The following is a 27,825-nucleotide window of genomic DNA, read 5'->3' as shown; positions in this document are numbered from 1 at the left end:
TCGAGAGAAATATTGTACTTTTTACTCCACTACATTCATCTGACAGCTTTAGTTACTAGTTACTTTACAAATTAAGATTCTTACACACAAAACACATGTAGTTTATAAAATACCATGTTTTATTATAAATTAAACTACTCGACAATATAACGTCCTACAAGTCCAGCTGACATGATTAGACCATTAAACACTTAGTTGGCTGACAGAACTGTTTGGATCGTTTCCAATTTCTAAAATGAGAGGATTTTTCTGCATTGAGTACTTTTACTTTAAATACTTTAAGTACATTTCCTCGATGATACTTTCATACTTTTACTTACAGTGGCACTCATAAGTTTATGAACCCATGCTAAAGTTGACTAAAAAGAGGAATAAAAAAATCATCTTTTGGAAATTGATCTTAATGCCTTAATAAAAAAATGAGGAAAAATCCAACCTTTAAGGACACCAATTTTCTTTGTGAATGAATAATGTATCGTAAATAAATAAATGTTCTTCCTTAAAATACAGGGGGCATAAGTATAGACACCCCTATGTTAAATTCCCATAGAGGCAGGCAGAGTTTTATTTTTAAAGGCCAGTTATTTCATGGATCCAGGATACTATGCATCCTGATAAAGTTCCCTTGGCCTTTGGAATTAAAGTAGCCCCACATCATCACATACCCTTCACCATACCTAGAGATTGGCATGGGGTACTTTCCATAAAATCATCTCTCAATGCAAATCAAACCAGCTATTAGGCTAACTGAAATAAAACCATGTCAATCTCTAGGTATGGTGAAGGGTATGTGATGATGTGGGGCTATTTTAATTCCAAAGACCAAGGGAACTTTATCAGGATGCATAGTATCCTGGATCCATGAAATAAAAATCTGCCTACCTCTATGGGAATTTAACATAGGGGTGTACTCACGTATGCCCCCTGTATTTTAAGGAAGAACATTTATTTATTTACGATACATTATTCATTCACAAAGAAAATTGGTGTCCTTAAAGGTTGGATTTTTCCTCATTTTTTTATTAAGGCATTAAGATCAATTTCCAAAATATGATTTTGAAAATATGAAATTTTTTATTATTCCTCTTTTTAGTCAACTTTAGCATGGGTTCATAAACTTATGAGTGCCACTGTATGTAACATTATCAATGCGGGACTTTTACTGTAACAGTTTTTTTTACAGTTTGGTATTAGTACTTTTACTTTAGTTAAGGAACAAAGAAACACCAAATTGTAGTACACCTGAGAAGTTGTGTGCGACAGATCTACAGGTTTAATTTGATGAGGAAAAGGTGTTGTGATTTGTGATTTGCACCGACACCTTTTTGTTTTAATCTGCCTCAGAACACGTTTGAGTCCCGATCCAACGGCGGCCGAGAGGTAAACGCTATTCAGCTACTTTAGTAGCTTTCGCACAGAGCCAGCCAGACATCACCTCATCCAGAGCACAGATGGGTCTGTTTGAGCCAGGTGCTAAAAAAACCCAGCGTCTGTCAGGGCTGCCCGCCGTCGAGGTGGGAATAGAGGAGCACAGGAGGCTCAGCGCCTGCTGGAAGGTGCAGGTAGGAAAGCAACAGTCGGCCTGAGAAAAGGGATATGGATAAGAAGAGGTGGGGGAGGGACGGAGGGAGGGAGGAGGGAGAAACAGGCAGCCGTAGTGGAACTAGCTGAGCAGGTTGAGCTGGTTCCTGGCTCCCGGACACAAACGCGCCGTCCAACTGTTGAGTACTCACCACGCTGTCGGTTCCCCCGGAGAGCTGCTGTTGTCTTTACGGAAAACCTCTTTACACTTGTAGTCATGTAGCTGATGCTAATCCAAACCGACTTACAGTGAGTACAGCACAATAAGCAATACAACTGGAGAGCAGTAGTCTGTGTTGTCTTAAAATAATAACTAATAACGTCATTTCTAGGAAAGGCAATGAATCAAGAGCTAAGAGGAAGGAGAAAAAAAGAAAGCCCTTTTTGTACTTTTCTCTTTCGAATGCGTCACATCATTGATTTAAGGTTTTAATGAATAACCGTAGTTGCTGGTTAAAGGGGCACATCACCGATGTCACTGGGAGGGAGCTTTCAAAAGTAAAAAAAAAAACAAAAAAAAAAACTCTGATGTCATCAGGGTTGTCTCGATGGTGTTTTTTTGCCTCCAACGTTGCCTTCCAGGCAGCTAACCCTAACCTTAACGGCGTTTGGTGTTTTTTTTGCCCCCAAAGTCGCCTTCCAGGCAGCGCGCCGATGGTTATGTTTAGGGTTAAGGTTAGGGTTAGCTGCCTGGAAGGCGACGTTGGAGGCAAAAAACACCATCGAGCAACCTTAACCCTAAACATAACCATTGCCGCGCTGCCTGGAAGGCGACTTTGGGGGCAAAACACCACTGCGTGGACGACTGATTTAGTGAGACACAAATAACACAGAAGTGCTAATAACTGTGTGTTACTAAATAAAATGTATTATTATGATTTATTTATTTAGGGAAGAGAATTGAAATATCCTCTATAGTACGAAAGCTCCTGCCAGCCTCCAGCAGAAGTAGAGTGTTTGCTGTCTTTGCTTTCATACTCTCTGGAAGTGACACTTCCTCTCCATGTCAACCCATGAGAATGGAAATAACCACCAGACCACTACCAATCTCTCCTCCCTCCCTCCCTCCCTCCCTCCCACCTCTCCCCTTCTCTTTACAAAAACCCAAATCTCCTTGTCCTTTCCCAGGTCTTTCGTACACCCTTTCTCCACTGTGGGGCTAATCCCACTCAGAACCGCCCACTGGTTGTGATGCTCCTTTTCTTTTTCCCGGATGTGTCTGAATGTGCTCCGGACTTGAGAGGAAGGTCACATGTTGGTCACACACTCACGCCTGCGTTTGTTTTTCCTGTCCTCCATCCTCCTGTTCATCTTGCCTTTCCAAGTGGGTTTTTCTCTTGGAGGAATGGCCAGTCGTGTGCGTTGTCTACTTCATTTGTGTCACAGATGTACGTTTGCCTTTAAACTATGTTGTAATGAAATAGACTCTCTAGATTTGTTTTAAGCCCTACTTTGGATGAACAACTTAAACATAGTATGTGGTAGGGCTGCCGATTATGGAAGAATTCCTAATAACGATCATTTTGGTCAATTTAAAAAAAAATTAACACGATTACTCGTTGACTTTTGGAAAGATGTTGCAAGTATTGAACTTAAGCGAAAAAAGTCAAACAAATTGTGAAACTGTGAAATTTCCCTTAACCCTTTCCCCTTTTGAACATTTTTTAATCATTCAGAACACAAGGCAAAATAAGAGTTTACTTGCAAAAATGTAATGTGCAAAATAATCGTTTTTCTCGGTTATTCGGCTTTTGGGATCATTAGGAGCTGAAATGGTAATCGCGATTTTTGAAATTTCAATGACCTGCGCAGCCCCAGTATTTCACATTTTAATGATAAAAGGCATACAATTCTTGCTTTCTTATCAGTGGACTTTTGTTCTGGTCTTGCTTTGACTGCAGGTCCTAGTTTGCTCACCTTTTGTTTTTAAATGTATCGCCACATCTCGGCCTATCAGGACCCCACCCTCGCATGAATTCAGTCTCATCCAGTCTCATCCAGTGCATTTGCAAAGCTCAGGGACCACCCACATAACAACAACAGACCCCCCACCCTCCCCTTAATGACCTTTAATGTTATGTGCCAAGCCTCCTGATCTGGAACCGAGGGATCTTCCAGTCTTGGTGCTGAGTCTCTTCTGCCCCCCACCCCACCCCCCCTCCCCTCCCACAATCCCCATTCCCCGCTCAGCCCAGCCCAGCTCTGCTCTCCTACTGCAGCTAAGCTTGTTTTTGCGACATAGCTCTGGAGCAATCAGCCTGACAAGGCCGGCCCACTTTTTTTTTCCTCTCCTCTCCTCTCCTACCCAGCCCAACCCCCTCCTTGCCTTTCTCAATGTTACACTCTGTTTTTTTTTTTGTTTTTTTTTGCTGCATTTCTCTCCTTTCTGTTTTTATATATATTTATTTCACTCTCTGCCTCTCTCTCGTTCCTCTTTCTGTCTATATTCTCGTTTTCTCTCTCCCTCGCCTGCGCCCTCCCCCCCCCCCCTCCTCCTCTTCCCTTCCTCGTTCTCTCTCTTCTCTCCGTAAATCAGCTTTCATAACGCTGTGCATCGCAGCCTTGTTTTGCGAAGCTCTGACGCTGACGTTATTCAGACTCCGGGGCCAGTTTCCTGTTGCTATTCTGGGGGCCCTTGCTTCCTGTGTGTACATGCCTTATTCCGATTCCAGGGCGCCTCTCGCTCACTCGCTCTCACTCCCCCTCCCTCCTCCCCAGCTCGGCTGTTTCTCTCGCTCTCTTGCTCCCTTTTCTGTCTCACCCCTTCCTTTCCTCTGTGATTTTTAATTAATGTACTTGAGAAAATTCAATCTGCTGACAAAGTGTGTTGTTTTGCGTTTGCTTCAGTGAATTGTTTCTCAGCTCGCTAAAACGCAAGCCCTGTTTTGCTCTTGTGAGCTCGTGCGCACACACGCACGCACGCACACACACACGCAGAACACTCTCCCTCTCCCTTTTGCTCTCTCTGCTCTCTCCGCTCACTCACACGGACACACACACACACACACACACACACACACACACACACACACACACACACACACACACACTCTCCCATGCCCCTCCCCTCTGCCTCCATTTCTGCTGGGCTGAGCTAGTTTTGCAGCACAAAGACTGTGGCTGACTGCAGCACTGTCTGTCCTCTGCTTTCTCCTGCTCTCGCTGGAACAAGCTGCTGAGCCTGGATGGATGAAACTGGGCCTCACAATGAAATTAACTCTCACTCTATGAAATAACCTCTATATTATTTCCCAACCTCTCTCTTCCCCCCCCCCCAAGTTAATTCGCCGGCAGTGTCGGTTGCTTTGGTAGCGCCCCCTAGACGCGTTGTGACAGTAGGAGGGGAGGGGCGTTGCTGCTCTGGAAAGCAGGCAGACTGGCTGTAGGGGTCTGGAGACTCCCCACCCAGCAAACCCCCCCACCCCCCAACTCACCCTCACCCCTCCAGCCCCCTACGCTCTCTCCGTATCCCAGCACCCCTCACCTCGGGCTGGGCAGCTGCCTGCCTCACTTGGGCATCTGTGCGCTGCCCTGGGACTCCCTGCCACTATTGTGATCGCTACAAAAGCCCCCTCCCCCCTCCCCCACGCACACACCATCTCCCCATTATTCACAGCAATCAGGCCGCCGCCCCTCCTCACCCTCCTCACCCTTCACCACCTCCCCTCATCTACTCTGTTAGCTACACACTAACAGACTGCTGCAGTGTTTGTGTGCCTTACACATCCCCCCCCCCCCTTTTTTTTTTTTGTTACCCCCACAGAGAAGCTCAATTAGGCAAATGTGGAGTGTTTAAAGAAAGCACTCCCTACGTATTGATTAAGATTCATAGTTGGCCTTTTTATTTTCTTTTTTGACTGCAAGCCTGTATCAAACAGGAATGTTAAGCAGAACAGTATTGATCAGTGTCAAATGAATTGTATTTTTGTTATGCTTTAGCAGTACGAGACTCTGTTTCTGAATTATGCTGGTTCACTCTTTCATCTTGAACTTTTTTTCTCTCCTTTTCTTATCCTTCCCACGTGGTGGCTGCCGGTGATGAAGTAGCAGTGTAATGGTAATCTCTGGGGAGCTGGAGGTAGCTCTGTGGAGGTAGTAGACATTGTGTCTGTGACACTGATACTCCAGACAAGATATGTAACCCCAGCAGGGTGCTCCCAGGCCCCGGAGCATTGTGTCACCCTACTGACATGTTTACTATCCATGCTTGTTGTTAACTTTGCCTACCTCTTGGAGAAATGAGATAACAGAACTCAGAGATGGCAGTGTCATCCACTGAGTTGTTTTTGAGCCGTATGCTCAACACCTCATGTCTACAGCGTCGTGTGGATTGGGTCAGAGTTGCACGGTGCACCTATAGGTGGCTCCCAACTGTGTATAGAGAGTTTCTCGTCCGCCTGTGCTGTATGTGAAGCCCTGTAATGGCTGCTGCTGTATGAGGCAGGGGGGGCCTACCTTGCTTCTCCTCCTTTTCTCCAGTTCTTCCCTCCATAGTGGGATGGGAGTGCCCCCTTATGGTTGGAGCTCAGCCCTGCAAAACCTCGAGCTGGGGCTGGAGCTGCCTCTCTCCAAGCCATCAGCGGACTCCCCGGAAGCTCCACGTAGCTCGCGACGGCCCCTAGGTTTCAGGTGGGACCCCTACGGGCAGGTGGCCGGGGTGTCGGCAACACCCACCTGTCCGTCGTCTTGTCTGGCGCCTGCGCTGGTGCACTGTGCTGCTTCACGGGGGTCGTTAACAGGTGGTTTCATAGACCAGACTGCCTTCATTTTTGGAGTTTGTCTGAGCGCCTACAGTCTTTCTGTCATCTGTGCGTGCAGAATGAAGTGCTCCGATAATGGTCTCGGGATAATTATGCTTCTGGGCTCAGTTGAGTCAAGTCAGCACATTCAGAAGGCTGACTGAGGCTGAGAAAGAGCAGAGGAACCCCCCTTTAAGAAACCGTGCTGAGAAGATTTCACTTGATCTAAACGCTTTAAAGGGAAGAGATTGCTTTTCCCATGACCCCGTTTTCGACATCAAAAGCCCACTTTGCCCCGAATGAGCAGGGTGAACGTGCAGCGGCGCGGTGTTCTCGCTGACGAGGTCACCGGCACACGTAAACACAAACAATCGGGGGACTCGGGAAAAGGCGGCAAAGGAGTTCCAAGATGTAGCTGTTTGGCGTTTGTCCACTCTCAGTGTGTCAGCGTGCGTGTCTCTCAGTCCTGTCAGTGCATAAGGAGGCTGAGTGTGTAATTAAAGCGGCGGTGGAGCAGGAGCAAGGGGGGGGGCAGGGCAGGGTTAGGAACGGGGCTTCGGTGCGTCTGCGTTTCCTGTAACAATGACGGGCTGCTTCTTTTGTAGTAGCTGACTGCACCGTGACCCTGCCAGGCATGCAGAGAGAGAGAGAGAGAGAGAGAGAGAGAGGACTGTGTCGGCTCTAATGTGTCAACCACGTGGGTCACAGTAACCATGGCAGCCCTTGAGATGCAGCCATTTGTTTCCCCTTCCTTTCCTCTATCTCCCAACCTCCCCCCCCCCCCACCCACCCCCCACCCCCCCTTACTCTCTCTTCCTCTGCTAATATCTCGCCACAGAGGATGTGCGAGCATGTGTGCGAGCCAGTCTGGAGTGAGTGAGCCTTCTCTCTGTATATTGTGTTTAGCATCTGGAGGCCTGAGAATAAGGAAGCCTGCCAACCAGGCGGTTGGTGAGGTCTGAGAATGACAGAGAAGAGTGGGTCAGGGAGAGTGTGTGACTGAGGGATGAACTCTGCCCCTCCACACACAAACACACACACACACCTCCTCTCCCTCCTTACCACCAGATCTAGTTACACTACTGGCCAGGGTCACACATTCCAGATACGTTTCATTATCTCAGGGCCGCTACGCAACCTCTCTTCTCCCACTTTCTGTTTCTCATAACCTCCAACAAGAGAAAAAAGGAAAGAAAGAAAGAAATGGGCTGGCTTGGCAGACTAATGGCTCTGGTTGGGCTTGATTGATTCAGTGAAGTAATCTGCAAATGGAATACATTAGGACGGTGGAGAACAGAGCAGAGCAGATGACTCAGAGACAGCACAGGCACACTCAGAGGAGCAGTGGAGAATATGGGAATAATGGCAATACTAAGGACCTTCTGCCATTTTCCACATTCGTGAGCAATAATTGCATTAGAAGCAATGTTCTTGGAGTATTTATTTTTTGCTTTTGATTGAATTTTCAACACTGCACTTTGCATAAATCTGTTGTTTTTCTGCCTCTCTTCTACCCTCAGATATTCTGAACACTGTTGTGCAGTTCTCAGCTCTGAAGTTCCATGTTAGGCAGTGCTTGGGAAAAAACACAAAATGGCTGCCATAGAGAGGAGCTTGAAGCTCCACAGAAAGAACCGCAGCTCTCTCCTTCTCTCCACAAACGCAGCTCCCATATCTTCCCCCCTTTTCTTGCACGTAGAAAGGAAGAAAAAAAAAAACCCTAGCGTGTTGTTGTATATTCTCCTGTCATCAGCTGTTCTAATTGTTACGGATAATACCGCGTGCTCATAAACCATCTCGCTCCAACTTAGCCGCCCCGTCGTCCCTCAACTCCTCCTCATGCCTGATCCATGCCCTCTTCATCATTTGCCTTCTAATAATGAGCGTGTTGAATGGCAGAGGCACACAGCATCAGTATCACCAACCTCCCCCTCCCCCTCCCCCTCCCCCCCCGCCTCCTTCCTCTCCTCTCTCGCTGTCCGGCTTGTGCAGTCAGCAGAACAGGCTGGTGCTGTGCAGTATTGAGCTGGGAAAAATCAATGACTGCAGTGTGTGTGTGTGGTTGTGTGTGTGTGCGTGTGTGTGTGGCTGCGTGTGTGTGTGGCTGCGTGTGTGTGTGGCTGCGTGTGTGTGTGGTTGTGTGTTCAATGCTTCTGCCTATCCAGGCTGAGAGATCAGAGCTGTCAGCTGTTAGATATTAATATTAACAGAATGGTAAAGAGCTCGCCCTCTATGCTACCATGGCATGGCAGGTGTGTGTGTATATATATATATATATATATATATATATATATATATATATATATATATATATATATATATATATATATATATATATAATATACATACATATACACACACACACACACACATATATATATATATATATATATATATATATATATTATATACATATATATACATATATATTTTTATACATATATACATACATATACACACACATATATATATATATAAATAAATATATATATATTTTTTTTTATACATATATACATACATATATGTGATATGTTTTGTAAGTCACAAGAAAACCCCAAATCGGGAATCTTTTTTGTCTTCGTTTTGTAGTTTCAATGGCAAACAAAAAACAAGCTACTTTTCCCGTTTTTTTTTCCCATTTAACAAGATAAGCCTGAATTCAAACGTTGAAGAGCACTTCTTCTGAAGTTTATTATATGTAACGGGTGAGTTATTATACTCTCCATTGACTCTGATTTTGAATCCAGTTCAGAATCCGCTGATCCAATCCAAATCCTTTGGATTTCCTGTTGAATCCTTTTAGGTACTCTGGAGTGAAACACAGGACACTACGTTGTAGAACGTTGCTTGATTAAAACTGAGATAGCCGATGCATAACCCTCTCCACATGGGGGCAGCTATTAAAAAAAAAAGAAAGAAAAAAAGAAAGAAAATCAATACAGTCTACAATTTGCAATGGGACGATTTAAATCAGACACATAAGTAAACAAGATTACACATTTGAGGAAGTATTGAATGCTAGTTTCTGGCACTTGACAGTTGATTTTGGAGTCCAGCCATAATCTACACTACACGAGGTCATAGTGGCAGCACTGAAGACGCTTGCTTCTCCAACAGGGTTCATACGTTTTGAAAAAACCTGGAAAAGTTATGGAATTTGAAAAATGCAAATTCCAGGCCTGGAAAAGGTTATTTTCACGTTGTCGTAACCTCACCGTTCTGTTCGGGGCGAGATATTACGACTCCCACCATGAACCACATAAATTGTCATTCATTTTATTGTTAAACCTCGGAGGGTAAACTTTAACACAGATTTTTATTCTTATTGTATAATGTCGACTGACATTTTCAGGAATACGTAGTCATGGAAAATTTGCCAAAAGGTCATAGAAAAGTCATGGAAAAGTATTAGTTAAAATGCGTATGAACCCGGTCTCCAACTTTGCTTATGTCTGGTAGATGGTTTTTTTACTCAACTGATCCTGAATCTGCTTAAATTAAATCTGTCCGGGTCAAGGAGGGGTTGATTTAGGGGGGTGGGGGTTTCCTCGCGGAGACACGCGGTGATCTCTGAAGCGTGGAGTACGGCAGCTGCTGAGGTGGTCATCATGGTGGCTGGCCCAGGGCCTTCAGACTGAGCCCTCTGTCAGATGACCGGTCTTGTGATGTCTGAGTGGAGGTGGGGGTGGAGGGGAGCGGGGTCATCTGACGATGCTGGCTGCTGGAAAGAAAGGATCCCGCCACGGTCGTTTTTAAGCTGGGAATGTCATGCTGTTTGATCTCTGCTCTCTACTCCAGAGCACTAAGCCTCTCGTCGCTCCGTGTCGCTCACACAGCGCCGCTCTGCCTCATCCTTGCCCGTTTTTTTTTTTTTTTTCACATTCGAGAACATCAATTGGGCATCGGCCAATAAAACACTTCAGAGTGTGACGCTCGTACATAAAGCCTTCACGCTGAATTTCGCAGTGGTTACGTAGCTGCCACGTATCCTGTGCGGGTCAGAAAGGCCCTGGGTTTGTGCAGTCACCGAAAAGTAGAGGGGGAAAAAAGAGAGGCAGAGATGGAGGGAGGGCAGAGGGAACAGGGTGGGGGTGGATTCTGAATCAGCGTTCTCCTCCTGTCACTCCCTCTGGGGTTCCTCCATCAGGTCACGTCCCAAAAATAGCAACGGGCGCCGTTTCAAGTGTAAAACCGCCGGCTTCGGGGCTGCAGCCAGCCTGCGAGTGTGAGATTTGTATGGGAATACTTGGCCACCTTCCAATGAGTGTTTTTTTTTTTTTTTTTTCCCCTCCCGCTCCTCCTCCTCCTCCTCCCCCTCCCCCCTCCCATTTTTTCCCTCCTTTTTATGTGACTGGCAGATGAGCGTGCATTTCTGAGCAAGCACATGGGCTCCACGTGACGGCCAGTGTGTAAACATTCACCTTCCCACAAACATAATCATCGCCGGCTGCCTCCCTACCTCCTTTCCTGCCTGGCTGTCTTTGTGTCACAGCCAGCGAGGCTCAATAACAACACCACATGGCACCAGAGCCTGTGCCCAGCACCAATTATTTCAACTGCCTCCCGAGATCACTTGCTTCAAATATTCCCCCCCACAACACTTTTTCTTTACAAACCGAGTTCTCCTTGCCAGGATGGATCATTATCAGCATTATAGGAGGGATGTGGAGTATTTTTTATTTTATTTATTTATTTATTTTTTTTAAACGGTGGAAAAAGAAGTCATTGTACCCGATGTGCGTTTGCGCCATAATAGTGTCTGTCTTGTATGAGAATAACAGACACACCCCGACGGAGGCAAAGATTGCTGTAACGCATCAGTGGCCATTTGAATTTCCACTCACTCGATTTGACCTCACTTGACTTTGACGTGGCTCCGAAATAAAAATGCTCTCACTGTCCTCATTCAAGTATGTGCAGGAAAGAAAGAAAAAAAAAAAAACCTGAATATGATTCACATCCCCTCCCCCCCCTCCCCCCCATATGCAGCAGTTTTCTTCTCCAGCTGTAAGAGTCCGAGCCAAACTGGGCTTTATTTACATCTCTGCTTACACACGCCGACACACTGATATCACGTATCGGTTTTTCCACATCATTTCCCTCATACTCCATCATAATCTCAGATTCCTCAAAGCCGCAGAGGACTCATTTTGTTTGATTGATAGTTTTTATCTCGGAAATGTTTGATCTTATGAACCAATCCCATCCCGTTAACAAACGGTTGAAATGGCACATTTCAAATAATATTTGAATTAGTTGCCATCAGTTGATGTGAAGTGAATACATTGCATGCTAAAGAAACACATAATCCATACAAAAATGCAAAGTCTCTGTCCTCCTGTTGTTAACCATGTTCCATGGTTTTACCTAAAGAAAAAATAAAATGTACTTGGTAATATTCAAAGCTGCCAGCTCAATCTTAATAGTTATCAGGAATTTGTTCTGAATGAGCAACAGATTGAACATTGGAACTTGAATTAAGTCGGTGTCTGTATTATTTTTTTTTTCTTCACAAATGCAGTTTTATCAGACCAAAATAAATGTATATAGTTGTGTAGTTCCACCTGAAAGCAGTCATTAACCCATGTTGCTCCTCTTGTCCCAGGATCTGTCGGGCTCCATCGACGACCTGCCCACGGGTACAGAGGGGGCCCTGAGCCCGGGTGTCAGCACCTCAGGGGTATCCAGCAGTCAGGGCGAGCAGAGCAATCCCGCCCAGTCGCCCTTCTCTCCGCACACTTCGCCCCACCTGCCAGGCCTACGCGGGCCCTCGCCATCACCCGTGGGTTCCCCCGCCAGCGTCACGCCCTCCCGCACCGGCCCTCTCTCCCCTGCTGCCGTGCCAGGTAAAGGCAGGACACCAAGAACACTTAGCTGGTGGTTTTTGAAACGTCTAAATCTTTAAATGTTGTTTCTGCTCGTCCTTGGCAAATGTCTTTTGTTTGCACGCCTTAAAGGATTACACTGCAGCATCAGAAGTACAAACACGCCATTGCATTGAAGTGGCATTGAAGTGGTCTTTTGAAATCTCTTTCTGAATGCAATACGGAGGAAGGACATATTGGTCTATATCCATGCTGAACCAAGATGACAAACACAAAAATGTGTCCTGTAACGATTCAATGCGATGACATTAAACGGCAGCAAGAAAAAAAATGACCAAGAACCTAGAAAAGGAGGTCTGAATGTTTTTAAAGTTAGCAATATTTGGGTTTGCGAAACGACAACACCAGATCTGAGAAAGTACAAATGCAGATTATTTACAAGAATGTACCACAAGTAAGAAACACGCAGTATGAAATGACTGAATGCAGTTATATCGGTTCACCTGCTAAAGGGTGCTAGATGTAAAAATCGCACCCGCTAAAAATAAAAAATAAACAAAAACCGAACCTGGAAAATTCATTAAAATAAACGTTTTCATACATGGAGTTGGATGCTGTGTGAAACGTTCAGTGAGCGAACAGCAGACAGATTTTGAGTTTTTGCTCAACACTTGCTCGCTCACAAATGCAACGGATCACATTTGTAATTCATGAAGTGACTTGCCAGATGGGAACAGTTTCTCCAAACATGACGCTAGTAAACCATCCAGACGGCAGAGGAACAGAAGTTGCGATGCCACCAGCAGCTCATTGTGAAGAGCAATTTAACAGGCAGCCAACAGGAAACACTGTCATAGTCTCGCTTTGTTTTATTGTGTTATTGGATTGGATTATGGTCCTTTTTGACGGCCAGTATTTTTTTCTTTGTTTTTAAAGTTTAAGGACGAGCAAAGACTGATTAGAAGGTAACGAAGACAATCAGAGTCCCTTTTTTTTCCGAGTTGCTGAGCCCTTGTGTGTTTGTTGCTGCCCTGCAGGTAATCAGATGCCTCCCCGGCCGCCCAGCGTCCAGTCAGACACCATCCTGCACTCTTCCATGAACCAGTCAGCCATGGGCCAGGACAGGGGTGAGTGGTGAGACGGGGTTCAAGAGGTTTTTGAACAAGATGCTTATGAGGTGTCTTTAAAAAAAATAAATAAAAAAAAGTACCTTACCCCTCGTCTGCTCGGTGGCCAAAAGTGCAATAAATGTGTGCCACGTTCTCAGCAGCTTGTAGGTGGGGATTGTTTGCGTCCTGTCCTCCTGTAAACACTCTCTCAGGCTGTATCTTTTAAACAAGAATGTGCTCGTAGTCTATTTGCCAGGTCAAATGAGGGTAACAGCAGACAGACACACTGTACCTGTGTGTGTTTGTGAGGAAGTAAAGAGCTAGGTTTCTCACGCAGGGACATGATGCGTTGTGGAACCGTGTGTCTAAGCATATCCAGGGGTTTTTATTTAAGTGAGGTGGTTTTCCAATGAAGAAATGTGTGTCTGTAAAGATTTTCTCTCTCAATCCTCTCCAGTGTACATGCGTAACCCTCAGATGCCTCCTTACGGGTCCCCTGGACAACCTGGCTCCGCCTTATCTCCACGCCAGTCTTCAGGAGGCCAAATGCATGCTGGGATGGGACCGTATCCCCAGAACAACTCCATGGGAAACTACGGGCCTCAGGGGGCCCAGTACGGTCCACAAGGTGAGGCCTCAGGGCAGAAGTGTTGGCGGTCTTCACTGGTTGACCTAATACCAGAGGAGAGTACAGCGTTGAGTGCTGCAGCTCGGTCATATCATGCAGGGTTTTTTTTTTTTTCTTCTTCAAATCCTAAAAATATTATGAATGAGTTTTATGGTTGTCGTCCTGCAACCATCAAGGTTTCGTAGATAGCCCAGATTTAAAAAAAAAAATTAAAAGGCTTTGAAGTTTCCTCTCACTTCATATATTCATGAAATGATATCACTTCACTTTGAAATGTCAGATGGTTTCTGTGGGCTTTGAAGAAGTTCTGCTATGAGTCATAGCAGCGAACAGCGAGGGCCAGATAAAGCCCGCTTCATCAGGCTGCTTGTCAGAACAGGCAGCACAGAGGTAAATTTAGAGCCCGACTGGGAGAGATGGGTACGAGTCCTGCCGCGGGACTGTTTTAGACGACACCGTTTATAAACGCAGTAGGATGCCATGAAAAGCTACCAGGTGATTGTGGGTACAGGGCTAAAATCTGCATGCCTGTCTCTCTTGTGACCCTTCCAGGTTACCCCAGGCAGCCCGGCTACACGGGGATGCCCAATGCCAACTACCCCACCGGTCCCGGCATGAGCGGCTCCATGAACCCCATGCCCGGGCAGGCTAGCGGGGCTCCGTATGGAAGCATCCCGCCCGGCAGAATAGTCCCAGGGCAGATGGGTGCTCGGCCCTTTGGCCCTGGGATGGCCTCAAACATGGCCGGCATGCCTCCTCAGGTGGCGTCCGGCATGTGCCCCCCTCCAGGCATGAACAGGAAGGACGGCGGGCCCTCCATGCACCACGGAGCCACAAACTCCGTACTCAACAGGTGGGTGCTCTGTCTCAGTGAGACCTAAGGAGGCAGTTAAAGGATACATTTGGTGTTTTTTAACCTGGACATTATTTTTTCTATGTTTTTGTGTCTAAGTGACTGACGGAAACAACAATTTTTTGATTATTTCATCGATTAATCGAGTAATCGGATAAGAAATACTTTTGTTTTATTGAAGAGCAATAATAGACGAGTGGTTTAATTTTCGGAAAAAGCTACATTTTTATTGCCTACATTGCTTACAATATTACCATATTAAGTGCATTTAAGTGCCATATTACATTGTTTTTAAAGAAAATATGTTCTGAAATGCAATAACAACCTCAAACTAAGGCATACATTAAACATGCATGAACATGACCTTAAGTTGTGCAACTTAACTTTCAGAACTACACGTTTCAACCTGAGACTGATCTGTATATAGGCCTGTATGTAAATATTAGTTATACTCAACCTATTTTTATTTATATATTTGATTACAGTGCTACACAGCTCTGTTACACTTTATGCTAGTAGATCGTTGATCAGCTGTTTCTCCGTGAAGAAAGAAAGAGGTGCGCAACAATCAGCTGTTTTTCCGAAGGGATAGTCAACAAGTCGGCTCTTTAGATCAGAGTGTGGTCCCCACTACGTATTTTCTTGTCTTCGTTTTTGGTTGTTGTTGTGTTTGGTGTAGTTTCATCGTTGGGCCCGGCCGAGCAGGTACCATGTAGTGGAAAAACGCCAGTAGTAAAACACCCTTTATTCAAAGTCGACAGAAACAAAATTAAACTATGAAAAGCCGTCTCGGTTCGTCTGTCCACTGTTTCAACAATCACCACCGTGCTTTGGTTGAATTCAAATGTGAAAATATGCCGGCTCTATACACGCTGAAAACAATTGTTTATATAATATTTATTATTTAGAGGAGTCTGGAGAATTTGCCGTTTGGAATTTCGGGATTGTTTCTGGTTAAAGAAAAAGGATCTTACTCTTGAACAAAAAGGTTGACCTCTGTAGGGCTCCTTTCCATAACGCTGTCAGACACTTGGAATAACAGTCGGAGCTGAGTCAGTGGTAAAAACAGCACCTTTTGAGTGGACGGAAATTGACAGTTCTATAGGATCCCACAGCTGCCGGTTACGGAGTTCTCTCTCAATACTGGAACAATTTCCGAGATTTTTGTTCACGTTAGTCACTTAGACACCGATGCACGGGAAAATAGGGTTAGGTGGAAAAATGGCGACATTCCCTTTTTTAACTATCAAGGGTCAGTACAACGCACTGTATTAAGACTATTAGGTTTGTCCTTGCTTGTGTTTTCTCTGCTGGTTGCGTGACCATGAGCGATGATTGGTTCTTCCCACGTGCAAGCCGGTCTGTTGTGTGTTTTGGTGCCCGAGTGTGCCGCGGAGTAGATGGCAGTAGACCAAACACTAAAGTGGAGAGAGTGAGAAGGCAGGAGATGGTCTCTGAGATCAGTGAGTCACTTCTTTCCCCAGCGAGGGTGCCAGCTCAGCCTACAGAGAGACACTCGTGGCTCTTGGCAGTTGCTGGAGTCATATGACGTCAATTGATGTTTCCTACAGAATAAGCTAAACCCAGCAAACATTAGATACGTATAAACAGATAACAGGATGGAGGATATTGTATAAGGATATTATTATGATATTTTCCTTGGGTCAGCTAGTGTTCCTTCTAAACAAGCATTCTCTTCTCTAGGCCACCTGGCTACCCTAACATGTCCCAGGGCATGATGGGAACAGGCTCTCCATACGGCCCTGGCATGAACAGCATGCACGGTATGATGAACCAGGGAGGGCCAGGGCCATACCCAATGGGAGCAAATATAGCCAACAACACTCCTGGTGAGTAAAAGCTACACTGAAGGCCCCTATCAAGTGGTAGTACTGCTGTGTCCATAAAAGACTGGTATAGACTGCTAATCCTTTTTTTTGTTTTTCATTCACCCTCTGCCTATTACCCCGAAACACCCAGGAATGGCGCCCAATTCAGAGTTTGGCATGGAAAAAATAAACCCTACCCAGAAGATAAACAACAAAGTGGAGGGGACGCCCAAGCCTGAATCCAAAAAGGTAGAAGTTCTAATTCCACACGATGAAATTCTCATTGCTCACTGGAGCTATTGTTATTTTTATTTTTTCTCCTTCAATCTCACAATTTCCTCCCGTCATCATCTGTCCTGTAGAAGTCGAGCTCATCCACCATCACTAACGAGAAGATCACTCGTCTGTACGAGCTCGGCCCAGAGCCAGAGAGGAAGATGTGGGTGGATCGATTCCTGGCCTTCGCTGAGGAGAAGGCCATGGGCATGAACAACCTGCCCGCAGTGGGACGCAAGCCTCTTGATCTCTTCAGACTCTACGTGTCCGTCAAAGAGATCGGCGGCCTCACCCAGGTATGCCTGGATTCCATCTGATTTTTTTTTTTTTTAAACAGATTAAAACAGACAGCATTGTAATTCCTATTAGGCAGTAGTGTGCAGCTTTCTGAGCCTACTCCTTCCTCTTGTCGCCCACCAGGTGAACAAGAACAAGAAGTGGAGGGAGCTGGCCACCAACCTGAACGTGGGCACGTCGAGCAGCGCCGCCAGCTCGCTTAAGAAACAGTACATCCAGTGTTTGTACGCCTTCGAGTGCAAGATCGAGCGCGGCGAGGACCCGCCCCCGGACTTCTTCAACGTGGACACCAAAAAGAACCAGCCGAAGATCCAGCCTCCCAGCCCAGGTGAGCGCCGGCCTCCTCCAAACACCGTCAACCTTTTTTGTTTTTAGGCCGGTCGCGAGTTAAATCGCGCTCGTGTCAAATGAATCAAAGCTCATTTCATTTGTCCCTCTCTCCCATGGGTGCAGTGTGGTTTCGATGCAATTCATCACGTCCTCCTTGCTCTATTTGCCTCACATCGTCCGCCCTATAAACTAGTGTATTTTTATTGTGTCCTATTAATTGCGGTGTTAAAAGCCGATCCTAGACCGTCGTTTGTCATCTTCTGTACGGGGCTGCCATCCTCCATAAATCACTATTTTGGCCTCTTTACTGGAGGAGTTCTAAATGACGGCGGTGTAGCTGTAAGTCACAGAAGCGCCTCGCATCCTCTGGACAGTTCCACAAACGCATCTCTCGGGGGAATACTCCTTGGCATTTGCACAGGACGTGACGAGAGCCTCGGCCTTTCAGACCCCGCTTATTTTTTTTTTTTGTGTGAGCAGTGATTCCACCAGCATGCCAAATCTTTCAATGAACTCCGAATGTTGGGTAAAAAGTCAGTGTGTAAACTGGCAGTCAGTCAGAGGTGGGGGGGGTCACGGTGGCAATGTGTCGCCTGGAAGCTGTTTGTTTTGGAGGGACTGGGCTTTTAGCTGCCAGGAGCAGCCACACCAGGAAGCGACCACGTGCTGCTTCAGTCTGGCCCGAGACCTGCGCTGTCAGACACGGGGGCACTGAGTCAGCGCCCGGGGTGTTGTTACAGGAGACGTCAGGATGCTTGTCAGCTGGCATCAGCCCTCTAGTTAGTACCAAGGAAGAGCTGGGCAGGGGGGTGGGGGGTGGCAGGGGGGCAGCGGCGGCGTGGGGCGGGAGGTGATTTGGTGATAGCAGTGCCCCGTCAGTGGCGTGTCCTCGCTGCCTGGTGCCTGGGCCCGGGGCTACTGAGGCAAGGCAACACTCCCTGGAGATTAGTACTGAGCCAGAAATGATGAATGGGGGGAAGAGGGTTGAATGGGTGTGTATGTGTGTGCGTGAAAAGTCATGATTCTCTCTGTCTCTCTCTCTCTCTCTCTCTATGACTCGGTTTCTACCATGCTCTTTTTTCCATCCTGAGGAGATTCCCCTCCCCTTTCCTCCTTCATCTTTAGCAGAGGGAAATCCCTGCCCGGAGGGAGGAGGGGGAGGGGGAGCCGGTTAAAATGTGTGTGTATGCGTGAGAGCTAAAGAGAGGGTGATGTGAGAAAAAGTGAATAAATGCGACCTGCCAGTGACCCCGGTGTTGTGTGTGTGTGTGTGTGTGTGTGTGTGTGTGTGTGTGTGCCAGTTTTAATGAATGGGAACCTGTGAGTCATCAGACTGGCGTGCTAATAGTGAGAAGTCCTGAGCTGAAGTTAAGGATGAGCGCTACTATGTTACACACACACACACACAATCACTCTCATGCACATGTACACAACTTGCTATCTCCTGTCTCTACAGGTCAGGGTATAATCTGTCAGAGTCAGAGTTTAGATCATTGTATCCTGGTGACTCCAAGAGCCTGCTGGTGGGTGAGGAGGAGGGTGATGGAAGTGTGTGTGTGTGTGTGTGTGGGGTGTGGGGTGGATTGGCATGCTGTGATGAGCTGGAAGATTCAACATTTTCACTGGCTGTGCACTCAAAAGCCAGTCGGCTTGACACAAACTGTGTTCCTCTGTGCAGTGCTCGGGAATTTCTTAATGGGATTTAGGATTGCCAAAAGCGGCATGTGTTCGTGAAAGCCCCCAGCAGTGCTCAGCCTATCCACAAGACTACCCCTCCTCGCTATCAACCATCAGCTCTCGCTTTTATTCCTGGAGTAAAGGGAGGAGGAGGGGTTGTTCTTTGACTTTGCTGGAATCTTTGAGTTATTATTATTTTTTTAAACCAGAGGGGCTTTTTGTCATTTACAAGCACTCAGTTTGTGTATCCTTGTTTTGCAGCTGGTTCTGGATCCCTGCAAGGACCCCAGACTCCTCAATCCACTAGTAGTTCAATGGCAGAGGGGGGAGACCTGAAGCCCCCCACCCCAGCCTCCACCCCGCACACGCAAATGCCTCCAATGCCTGGCGTCAGGTACGAGTTAAAAGCGACAGTGTCATGTTTCTATGATGTTAATATCAGGAATCATCACAATAAAATGAAAGTGATCCCTGTGGCGGAATTGGATCGTTGCAGCAGGAAATAGAATACAACAAACAGAAAAAAAGTTATGTAATGGTAGGTCATGTTTAGATATACACACAACCAACCAGCTTGTTTTTAAAGTGTTAAAGAGGAGTGTAATAATAAGGAAAGTATATTATATTTGTGTCTAAATTATGTATTTGGGGTTTGTAAATGACTGCAGTATATCTATAGAGGGGTTTGGTAATACTGGTAAATACTGTCATGTCTGATATAAATACTGCAACACAGTATACAAAGCAAAACATTCTTTATTTCACTAACAAGCCTTCTGCCCTCCTATAGGAGTAGCGTTAATCTGCAGGACCCTTTTGCTGATGGCGGAGACCCAGCGTTTTCCAGAAGGAATGCCATGACTCCCAACTCACAGGGCTACCAGCCTGGGATGGGTGGCCCCGAGATGATAGCTCGAATGGGTCCCTACGAGTCCAACAAGGACCCCTTCGGTGGCATGAGGAAAGGTGAGCGGCAGCCAAACCAGCAAATCAGATGCTGCAGGAGTTCTGTTTGAGCTAACCCTAACAACAATCTGTGTTTTTTCTTTTTGAAGCTGGAGAGCAGTTTATGCAACCAGGCCCCAACAGTGGGATGGGAGAACAGTATAACCGAGGCCCACCAGGCCCTATGGGCAACATGCAGATGGGCCAGAGGCAACAGTACCCTTATGGATACGACAGAAGGTAAACATGCTGGATTATTCTCCTCGTGGTCGGCACGATTTCATTCTTGATATACTATATCTGTAAAACGTACAAGGGTTGCAAAGAGCTTGACGAGATTGGGATCAGGCCTGTGCTTTTCCAATGTCCAACGTCAAATCAACGGATATTGTTTGTCGGGTTTATAGACAGGAGCCAGGCATGGGCCCCGACGGCAGTATGGGACCAGGAGCTCCTCAGCCCAACATGATGCCTTCTGGAGCCGACACAGGGATGTACTCGCCCAGCCGCCCTCCACCACAGCAACGGTCGGTACCATTCAGTGCTAAGATTGGTCTGTATTTAAGGAGAAATATGGTTGTTTTGAGGCATTTTGCCAGTGAGATTATTTTCAGAGACTGGGAGGATTACCAGTGTTGGAGTTTCATACTGAAACAGTCTGTGCATTTACTATTAGGAAGAAAAAAACATGAAATGTAATGGTGGGAACTTTTGTTATTGTTTTCAGGCATGAATCCTATACCAATCAGTACCCTGGCCAAGGAGCTCCCCCTGGTGGCCCATACCCAAATCAACAGCCAGGAATGTATCCACAGCAGCAACCGGTGAGAACATTTTGTTCAGTATTTACAGTGCTCTTATCGCAACTTGGTTCCTCTTTTTTTTTTTTTTTTTTTTACTATATGTGTACCTGTCTGTGCTGGCATCCCAGTTGAACAGAGGCAAGCCATAATTCTACTGTTATTGTCTAAGGATACTCAATTGTTAAGTATAATGCTGAATGTTGTCTTCTGACAGAACTACAAGCGTCCTGTAGATGGAGGGTATGGCCCCCCGGCCAAGCGCCATGAGGGAGAAATGTACAACGTCCCCTACAGTGGTCAGCAGCAGCCAGGACCCCAGCCCTCAGGGCCCCAGGGCCAACAGGACATGTATAACCAGTATAATGCATACCCTGGAGGGGACCGCAGACCACCAGGCCCACAGAACCAGTTCCCCTTCCCCTTCGGCCGGGACCGAGGGCCATCGTCTGCAGGCCCCAACTCCCAGTCTCCAATGCCTCCCCAAATGATGGCAAGCGCGATGCCTTCAGGTCCTGATGGCCCCCAGGGCCCAATGTGGCAGGGCCGCAATGAGATGGCCTACCCAAACTATCCCAACCGACAGGGACCTCCTGTCCCAGGCCAGGGCCCCGGCTACCACAGCATGAACCGCTCCGAGGAGATGATGCCGGCAGACCAACGCATGAACCACGAGGGTCAGTGGCCCGGCCACGTCAACCAGCGGCAGCCGCCGTTTGGCCCCGGTGGCTCTGGGCCTCCCATGACCAGACCCCTGCCATCCACCTACCAGACTTCCCAGAACCACATTCCTCAGGTGTCGAGCCCGACGCCAATGCCCCGGCCCATGGAAAGCAGGACGTCGCCCAGCAAGTCCCCCTACATGCATCCGGGCATCAAGGTGCAGAAAGCTGGACCCCCAGTGCCCGCCTCCCATATCGGCCAGGCCCCTGTGCAGCAACCCATGATCAGGCGAGATGTAGCCTTCCCTCCTGGCTCTGTGGAGGCCTCCCAACCCCACCTTAAGCCCCGCAGACGGCTCACCATGAAAGACATTGGTACACAACCTTTTATTTCATGCCTCACTCACACACATTTTCAATAGACATGCATATGCACTGAACAAAGTACAATTAGTGGATGCAGTGCAATGTTATGTTAGCAGTATAAGACATACTAGAAGACATATGGTGCGTTCCATTTGTATTCAGATTTTACGAGGTCAAAGTCGGAAACCAGCCCGGATTTCTGAGCTCGGAACTCGGGCAACCACAGAGTACGCCGAGCTAAAAATCCAACATGGCTGCTCCGTGCATCAACAGTTGTGAAAGCTGTAGTAACATACAGTTATTAGCACTTCAGTGTCATTCGTGTCTCACTCAGTCAGTCGTACGACGCAGTGCTGTTGATATTTTATCTGTGGACATGTTGTTACGCTGTTTGTATGCACAAAAAAACAGCGTAATATGTTGTTGTAAACTGGCATTGCTAACGATGGCTAACCTGGCTAGAGCTAACGAAAACAATGAAAATCCGACTTGTAAATGGAACGCATTCAACTCGGGTGTGATGTCATTCCCAGCTTCGGCTTCCGAGCGCCGGGGTAGATGGAACGCATGAATAGTTTTACAGAAGTCGTAAAACGTTGCAGACTCAAAAACTGCTTATTGAGAACAGTGTGGCAAGTAAACCAGAGTCTGTTTGACCATTTCTTTAAATGAATGGCCCAAGCACTAATCGCCACCAAATATCTGATGAATGACCGCCTGCCTGCCTCACCTGATTTGCCATGTGAGATACCCCTGGCTGTGGGAAAGTTTATTTCAAATCATTGAACCGATAAAAGCTGCTTATTTGGAATAGGCGACATAAGTAAGTAATGCCCATCCTGATGGCATAGACCACTGAACCTCTTCCTCTCGTTCACACGGATCACGATCACGGTGGCTTTATATTTATTCCGTGTTTGTCTTTTTACAGGCACTCCTGAGGCTTGGAGAGTGATGATGTCACTCAAGTCAGGCTTACTAGCTGAAAGCACCTGGGCCTTGGACACCATTAACATTTTACTGTATGATGACAATAGCATTTCTACTTTTAACTTATGCCAGGTAAGTTACGCACACACCCACATCTGTTATATTTGCATGAACAGCAAAGCGCGACTGTGAGTTTACAGGATGGGTTTGGTGACTTTCCTCTTTGGTTTCTCAGCTGCCTGGATTCCTGGAGCTGGTGGTGGAGTACTTCAGACGCTGCCTCATCGAGATCTTTGGCATCTTGAAGGAGTACGAAGTAGGAGACCCTGGCCAGCGCACCCTCATAGACCCCAACGCTGCCGAGGATCCCGTGGATGATATCCCCATGCCTGAGGGCGAGGACATGGACGTGGACGAAGAAGACGAAGAGGACGAGGAGGTAGAGGAACCAAAGGCCAATCCCGACCCCCTCTCACTGGTCCAGGTGAAGCAGGAGGAGGAGAGCTCGCACAAACGCACATCTTCAGAGGACGAGGAAGAGGAGAAGGAAAGGGAGTCTTCTGTCAAGGAACCCAATAATACTTCTCTCTCGGCGTCCTCCCAGGACCCCAACCTCCAGTCGGAAAAGCCCAAGCAGGCCAGCAAGTTCGATAAGCTCCCCATCAAGGTGGTGCGGAAGAAGAATCCCTTCCTGGTCAACCACTCGTCCACGCTCGGGCAGCGGCAGAGCTTTGATAGCGGCCTGACGCATTGGAGCATCGGCGGCGGCGACACTACCGAACACATCCAGACCCACTTTGAGAGCCGGATAGACCTGCTCAAGCAGCGGAAACGCAAGCCAACAGCCACTGAGAGCCGCAAGAAGGTCCAGGGGACCGAGACCGCGACGGAAACCCCCGAGAAATCCAAGTCCAACGGGGAGGACAAGCCTCGGCAGCAGCAGCAGCCCCAGTCCTCGGAACCTCGGAAGTCTCCAGCAGGGAAGACGCCGCCTCCTCTCCCCATCGGCGCGCCGGTCACCGCCACCATCGACGACGTGCTATCTGCCCGCCCAGGGTCGGTCACGGAGGAAGTGGTGCGCGGCGGTGCCGAAGAGCAGAAAGAGAACGGCAAGTACCTGTTCAGCATCAACCCTGACCTCCAGAGCCGACGCAACATCAAGATCCTGGAGGACGAGCCTCACAGCAAGGACGAGACGCCGCTCAGCACTCTGTCGGACTGGCAGGACTCGCTAGCGCGCCGCTGCATCTGCGTTTCCAACATCGTTCGCAGCCTCTCCTTCGTTCCTGGGAACGACCTGGAGATGTCAAAACACCCAGGCCTGCTACTGCTGTTGGGCCGCCTGGTGCTGCTCCAACACAGGCACCCCGAGCGCAAACAGGCTCCGGTCACCTACGAGAAGGAGGAAGAGGAAGACGAAGGCGTGAGCTGCGAGAGAGACGAGTGGTGGTGGGACTGCCTCGAGGTGTTGCGGGAGAACTGCCTGGTCACTCTAGCGAACATCTCGGGCCAGCTGGACCTTTCTATCTATCCAGAGAGCATATGTCTGCCACTGCTGGATGGCCTGCTCCACTGGGCTGTCTGCCCCTCAGCAGAGGCCCTGGACCCCTTCCCTACGCTGGGGCACCACAGCTCACTTTCCCCCCAGAGACTGGTCCTTGAGACCCTCAGCAAGCTCAGCATCCAGGACAACAACGTCGACCTCATTCTGGCAACGCCACCGTTCAGCCGCTTGGAGAAGCTGTACGGCACGCTGGTGCGCTTGGTCGGTGAACGCAAGGTGGCCGTTTGCCGAGAAATGGCGGTCGTCCTGTTGGCCAACTTGGCCCAGGGTGACAGCCTAGCGGCGCGGGCCATTGCTGTGCAGAAAGCCAGCGTGGGTAACCTGCTGGGCTTCCTGGAGGACAGTCTAGCTGCCACACAGTACCAGCAGAGCCAGAGCTCCCTGCTCCAGATGCAGGGAGGACCTCAGTTTGAGCCCACCAGCGTGGACATGATGCGGCGGGCGGCACGGGCCCTGCACGCCCTGGCTAAGGTGGAGGAAAACCACTCTGAGTTCACTTTGTACGAGTCGCGGCTACTGGACATCTCAGTGTCCCCACTTATGAACTCTCTGGTGTCCCAGGTGATCTGTGACGTACTGTTTCTGATTGGCCAGTCATGACAGCCGTGGGGAGGTTTCAGCTCTGCCTCTTTCCGTTCCCCCTGCCCCCCTCCTTTTTTGTGTGTGCGTGTGTCTGTTGCGTGCGAGTGAAAAGAGCAAAACTGACTGGTCCTTTTTTTTTTTTTTTTTTTTTCTTTTTTTTTTTTTATTATTTTATTTATGCAAAATCACCTCGGATTCCACTGTCTTTCTACCCCTGCTTCTCACTAAAGGAAGGAATATCATGAAGTAGCTGTGGATTTTAAAACGTCTGAATTGGAAAGATACTGACAAACAAGAGCAGATTGGGACCCAGGCATAGGACAGAGTGCGCTGCCCTGCGGAAAGGACTTGTTTTTTTTAATGAAAAGAAAAATCTCAAGAAAAAAAGAAGAAGAAGAAACTGTAACCAAAGTTGCTGTCTCGTTTACAGTGAGTTTGGGGGAATACATGTGCTCGCTTTCTCCCTCTGGGGGGGGGGGGGGGGGTTCAGCAGGGGGAAGAGGGCACGGACTAAACAATATTATGGTTCATGTTTGAAGGCTACATAGACTCACGGACTGTGGTGTGGTATAATTGCTGTAAGTTTGGATGCTATATACTCAGCCCCACAGGAACCACATTATTGGCTGTGAACAGACATCTGTCATGGGAGGCCTGTGCAGTAGATTGTAGGACTTTTTTTCTGTACTGTACACCTTAAAAACTGTAAACATACTGTAATAATACTGTTTCACACTGAGATACGCTGGCTTGGCAGCAAACTGTAGTTTTTAAAAACAGTTTTAGTTAATGTCGAGAGAGAAAACGGCTTTCCCCCCAAAGTATGGTGAACCTACAACACCCCGACCTCTTCTCTTTGTCCCTTGATTGTATGACTTTATGACCCTTATATTAAAAAGTCACCTCTTTAGGACTGGTCCTCAACTCTAGATGCAGTCCAAGCTGCAGTGTATATATGATGTTGTACATTACACTTCTCTCTCTTTCTCAGACTTCTGTTGCTATTCACCGTTTGAAATCTTTGACGATTAAATTAAGTTTCCCCCGCATCAAGTACGCCATGTGATTACTTGACGCCCGCCCTCTCTGTTACTTAGGCGCCTCACCCTGCTCGTATCGCGCTCCGGGGGTGTTTAGCTGCTGTCCAACGCCACCCACCCTCCCCCTCCCCCATCCCCACCCCCAACAAACTTCAAGTTTCAGTTCGTCTCTGGTCTGGGTGTAGAGAATATAACAAAAATCATGTCTGCGGTTCCACCTGAGCTCCTTCATAAAAGACAAACTAGACCTTGATGAAGAAACCGTTTTAGTTTTGTTTATTTTGTTTATTTTATTTTAATTTTTTTTTTTTTTTTCCAGTGATGCGGATTCTGCATATTTGTATTTCAGATGATGTAGCTAAAAACTTGATGTAAATTCCTCTTTTTCCCTTTTTTTGGCTTAATGAATATCATTTATTCAGTATGAAATCTTTATACTATATGTTCCACGTGATAAGAATAAATGTACATTAAATCTTCGTAAGACGTTTGCTGTGGATTTCTTCATTATTCCCCTCACACATGGTCGAGGCAGCAGTAAATAAAGTCCTGAATTTTTTTCATTTGGCTCGCACTCCATCTGCACACAAGGAACAATTTGATGCGTGTAAAAGCGACATCACCGTGTGTTCTGCTGACAGTTTGGATATTTACACACGGATGCGGAGACGCAAGACACACCCAGCTCTGCTTATCAAATGCACAGCCATGTTTTCCATCCGTGCATTGATTGACATCTCAGCCCAATGTGGCATGGTTGTCTTTGTCCCTGGATCCCACATTACATAAATATACATTTACAGTGAAGGGGGATTGTGAGCATGCAGAGTCTGCTTGATACATACATTACAGATAACCTAAGAGAGCTTTCATTTAGCTCGGGGTGAACAGTGTGACAGAAGCTGAATTCACTTTTAAGAGTAAAATAGTGGGGGGGGGGGGGGGGGATACTCGATTGTGTGAGACTGTGTACACCCAATACAATAGCAGCCAGTAAAACCAACCAAACGTCTGGCGTGCTTACAGTGAACCAATGTTATTGTGGGAGACACAGAACATCCATTTCGCCCCAGGAAACAACGTAATAAAGTTTTGACATTTTTATTTCTATTGTAGTCTTAAATGGCGAGACAAAATAGTATCTATATAAACTAAACAAGTCAGCGAGAGCTAAATGTGGCACTAACTCAATTTTCAAAGACCGCTGCCAGCTCTTGATGTGGTTTCACTTAGTTGAGCTTTATTTATTCAGGAAGTCTCGCTGAGATCAGATCTCTTTTTGCAAAAGAGACATGATAACAAAGCAATCTACAGTAAAGTCCTCACTTCCTTTTCACAACGTTGCCTTTGACTCGGTTAAATGCATTAAAGGCACATGGATCCCTTGAAAGAAACCTGGAGCACTGATGAAAGTATCGGAGCCTATTCACAAGCATTTGTAATTGTTTTTGGCCTTTATTAATAGGACAGATGAAGCCAGGAAAGGCGGTGGAGAGACGGGGGACAACATGCAACTAAAGGGCCGCGGGTTGAACTCAGACCAGGTAAGCCACTAGGGCGACCCAAACATATTTCTTTTCTTTTTTTTTTTTTTTTTTTTTTTAAAGTACATTCACATATCCAGTACAATAAAGTCTACAGCCATGCTAGCAGCTCTGTGTGGCTGCACTTAGCCACAGCAGTGCTTTGAGCTAAATGCTAGTACTATGCACGCATGCTAACATGCTGATGTTTAGCAGGTAGAATATTGTTCCCCATCTGAGTTCAGCTTGTTAGCATGCTAAAATGTGCT

The 27,825-nt window shown here is 47.1% G+C and overlaps 1 protein-coding gene across 3 annotated transcripts in view; it reads left to right on the top strand.

The window, feature by feature from the left end:
- The window catches only part of arid1ab (AT rich interactive domain 1Ab (SWI-like)), a 63,179-nt gene extending 37,483 nt beyond the window's left edge, over positions 1-25,696 (top strand). For 2 of the 3 annotated variants that reach the window (XM_035992891.1, XM_035992892.1), the window contains exons 4-19: positions 11,926-12,166; positions 13,183-13,272; positions 13,712-13,882; positions 14,435-14,735; positions 16,440-16,585; positions 16,716-16,813; positions 16,927-17,136; positions 17,261-17,465; positions 19,406-19,538; positions 19,935-20,110; positions 20,200-20,329; positions 20,497-20,616; positions 20,817-20,913; positions 21,107-21,926; positions 22,849-22,979; positions 23,083-25,011. In XM_035992891.1, the coding sequence (XP_035848784.1) occupies positions 11,926-12,166; positions 13,183-13,272; positions 13,712-13,882; positions 14,435-14,735; positions 16,440-16,585; positions 16,716-16,813; positions 16,927-17,136; positions 17,261-17,465; positions 19,406-19,538; positions 19,935-20,110; positions 20,200-20,329; positions 20,497-20,616; positions 20,817-20,913; positions 21,107-21,926; positions 22,849-22,979; positions 23,083-25,011 (4,998 nt within the window). Of the gene's footprint in view, positions 1-11,925; positions 12,167-13,182; positions 13,273-13,711; positions 13,883-14,434; positions 14,736-16,439; positions 16,586-16,715; positions 16,814-16,926; positions 17,137-17,260; positions 17,466-19,405; positions 19,539-19,934; positions 20,111-20,199; positions 20,330-20,496; positions 20,617-20,816; positions 20,914-21,106; positions 21,927-22,848; positions 22,980-23,082 lie in introns of all 3 variants that reach the window. The other variant, XM_031278573.2, reaches the window with a different exon arrangement.
- The last annotated feature ends 2,129 nt before the right edge of the window (positions 25,697-27,825 follow it).

Source organism: Sander lucioperca, chromosome 16 (genome assembly GCF_008315115.2).
Source record: "Sander lucioperca isolate FBNREF2018 chromosome 16, SLUC_FBN_1.2, whole genome shotgun sequence".
Taxonomy (NCBI): domain Eukaryota; kingdom Metazoa; phylum Chordata; class Actinopteri; order Perciformes; family Percidae; genus Sander; species Sander lucioperca.
The sequence above is the reverse complement of the archived record's forward strand: the minus strand, read 5'-3'. Positions and strand labels throughout refer to the sequence as shown.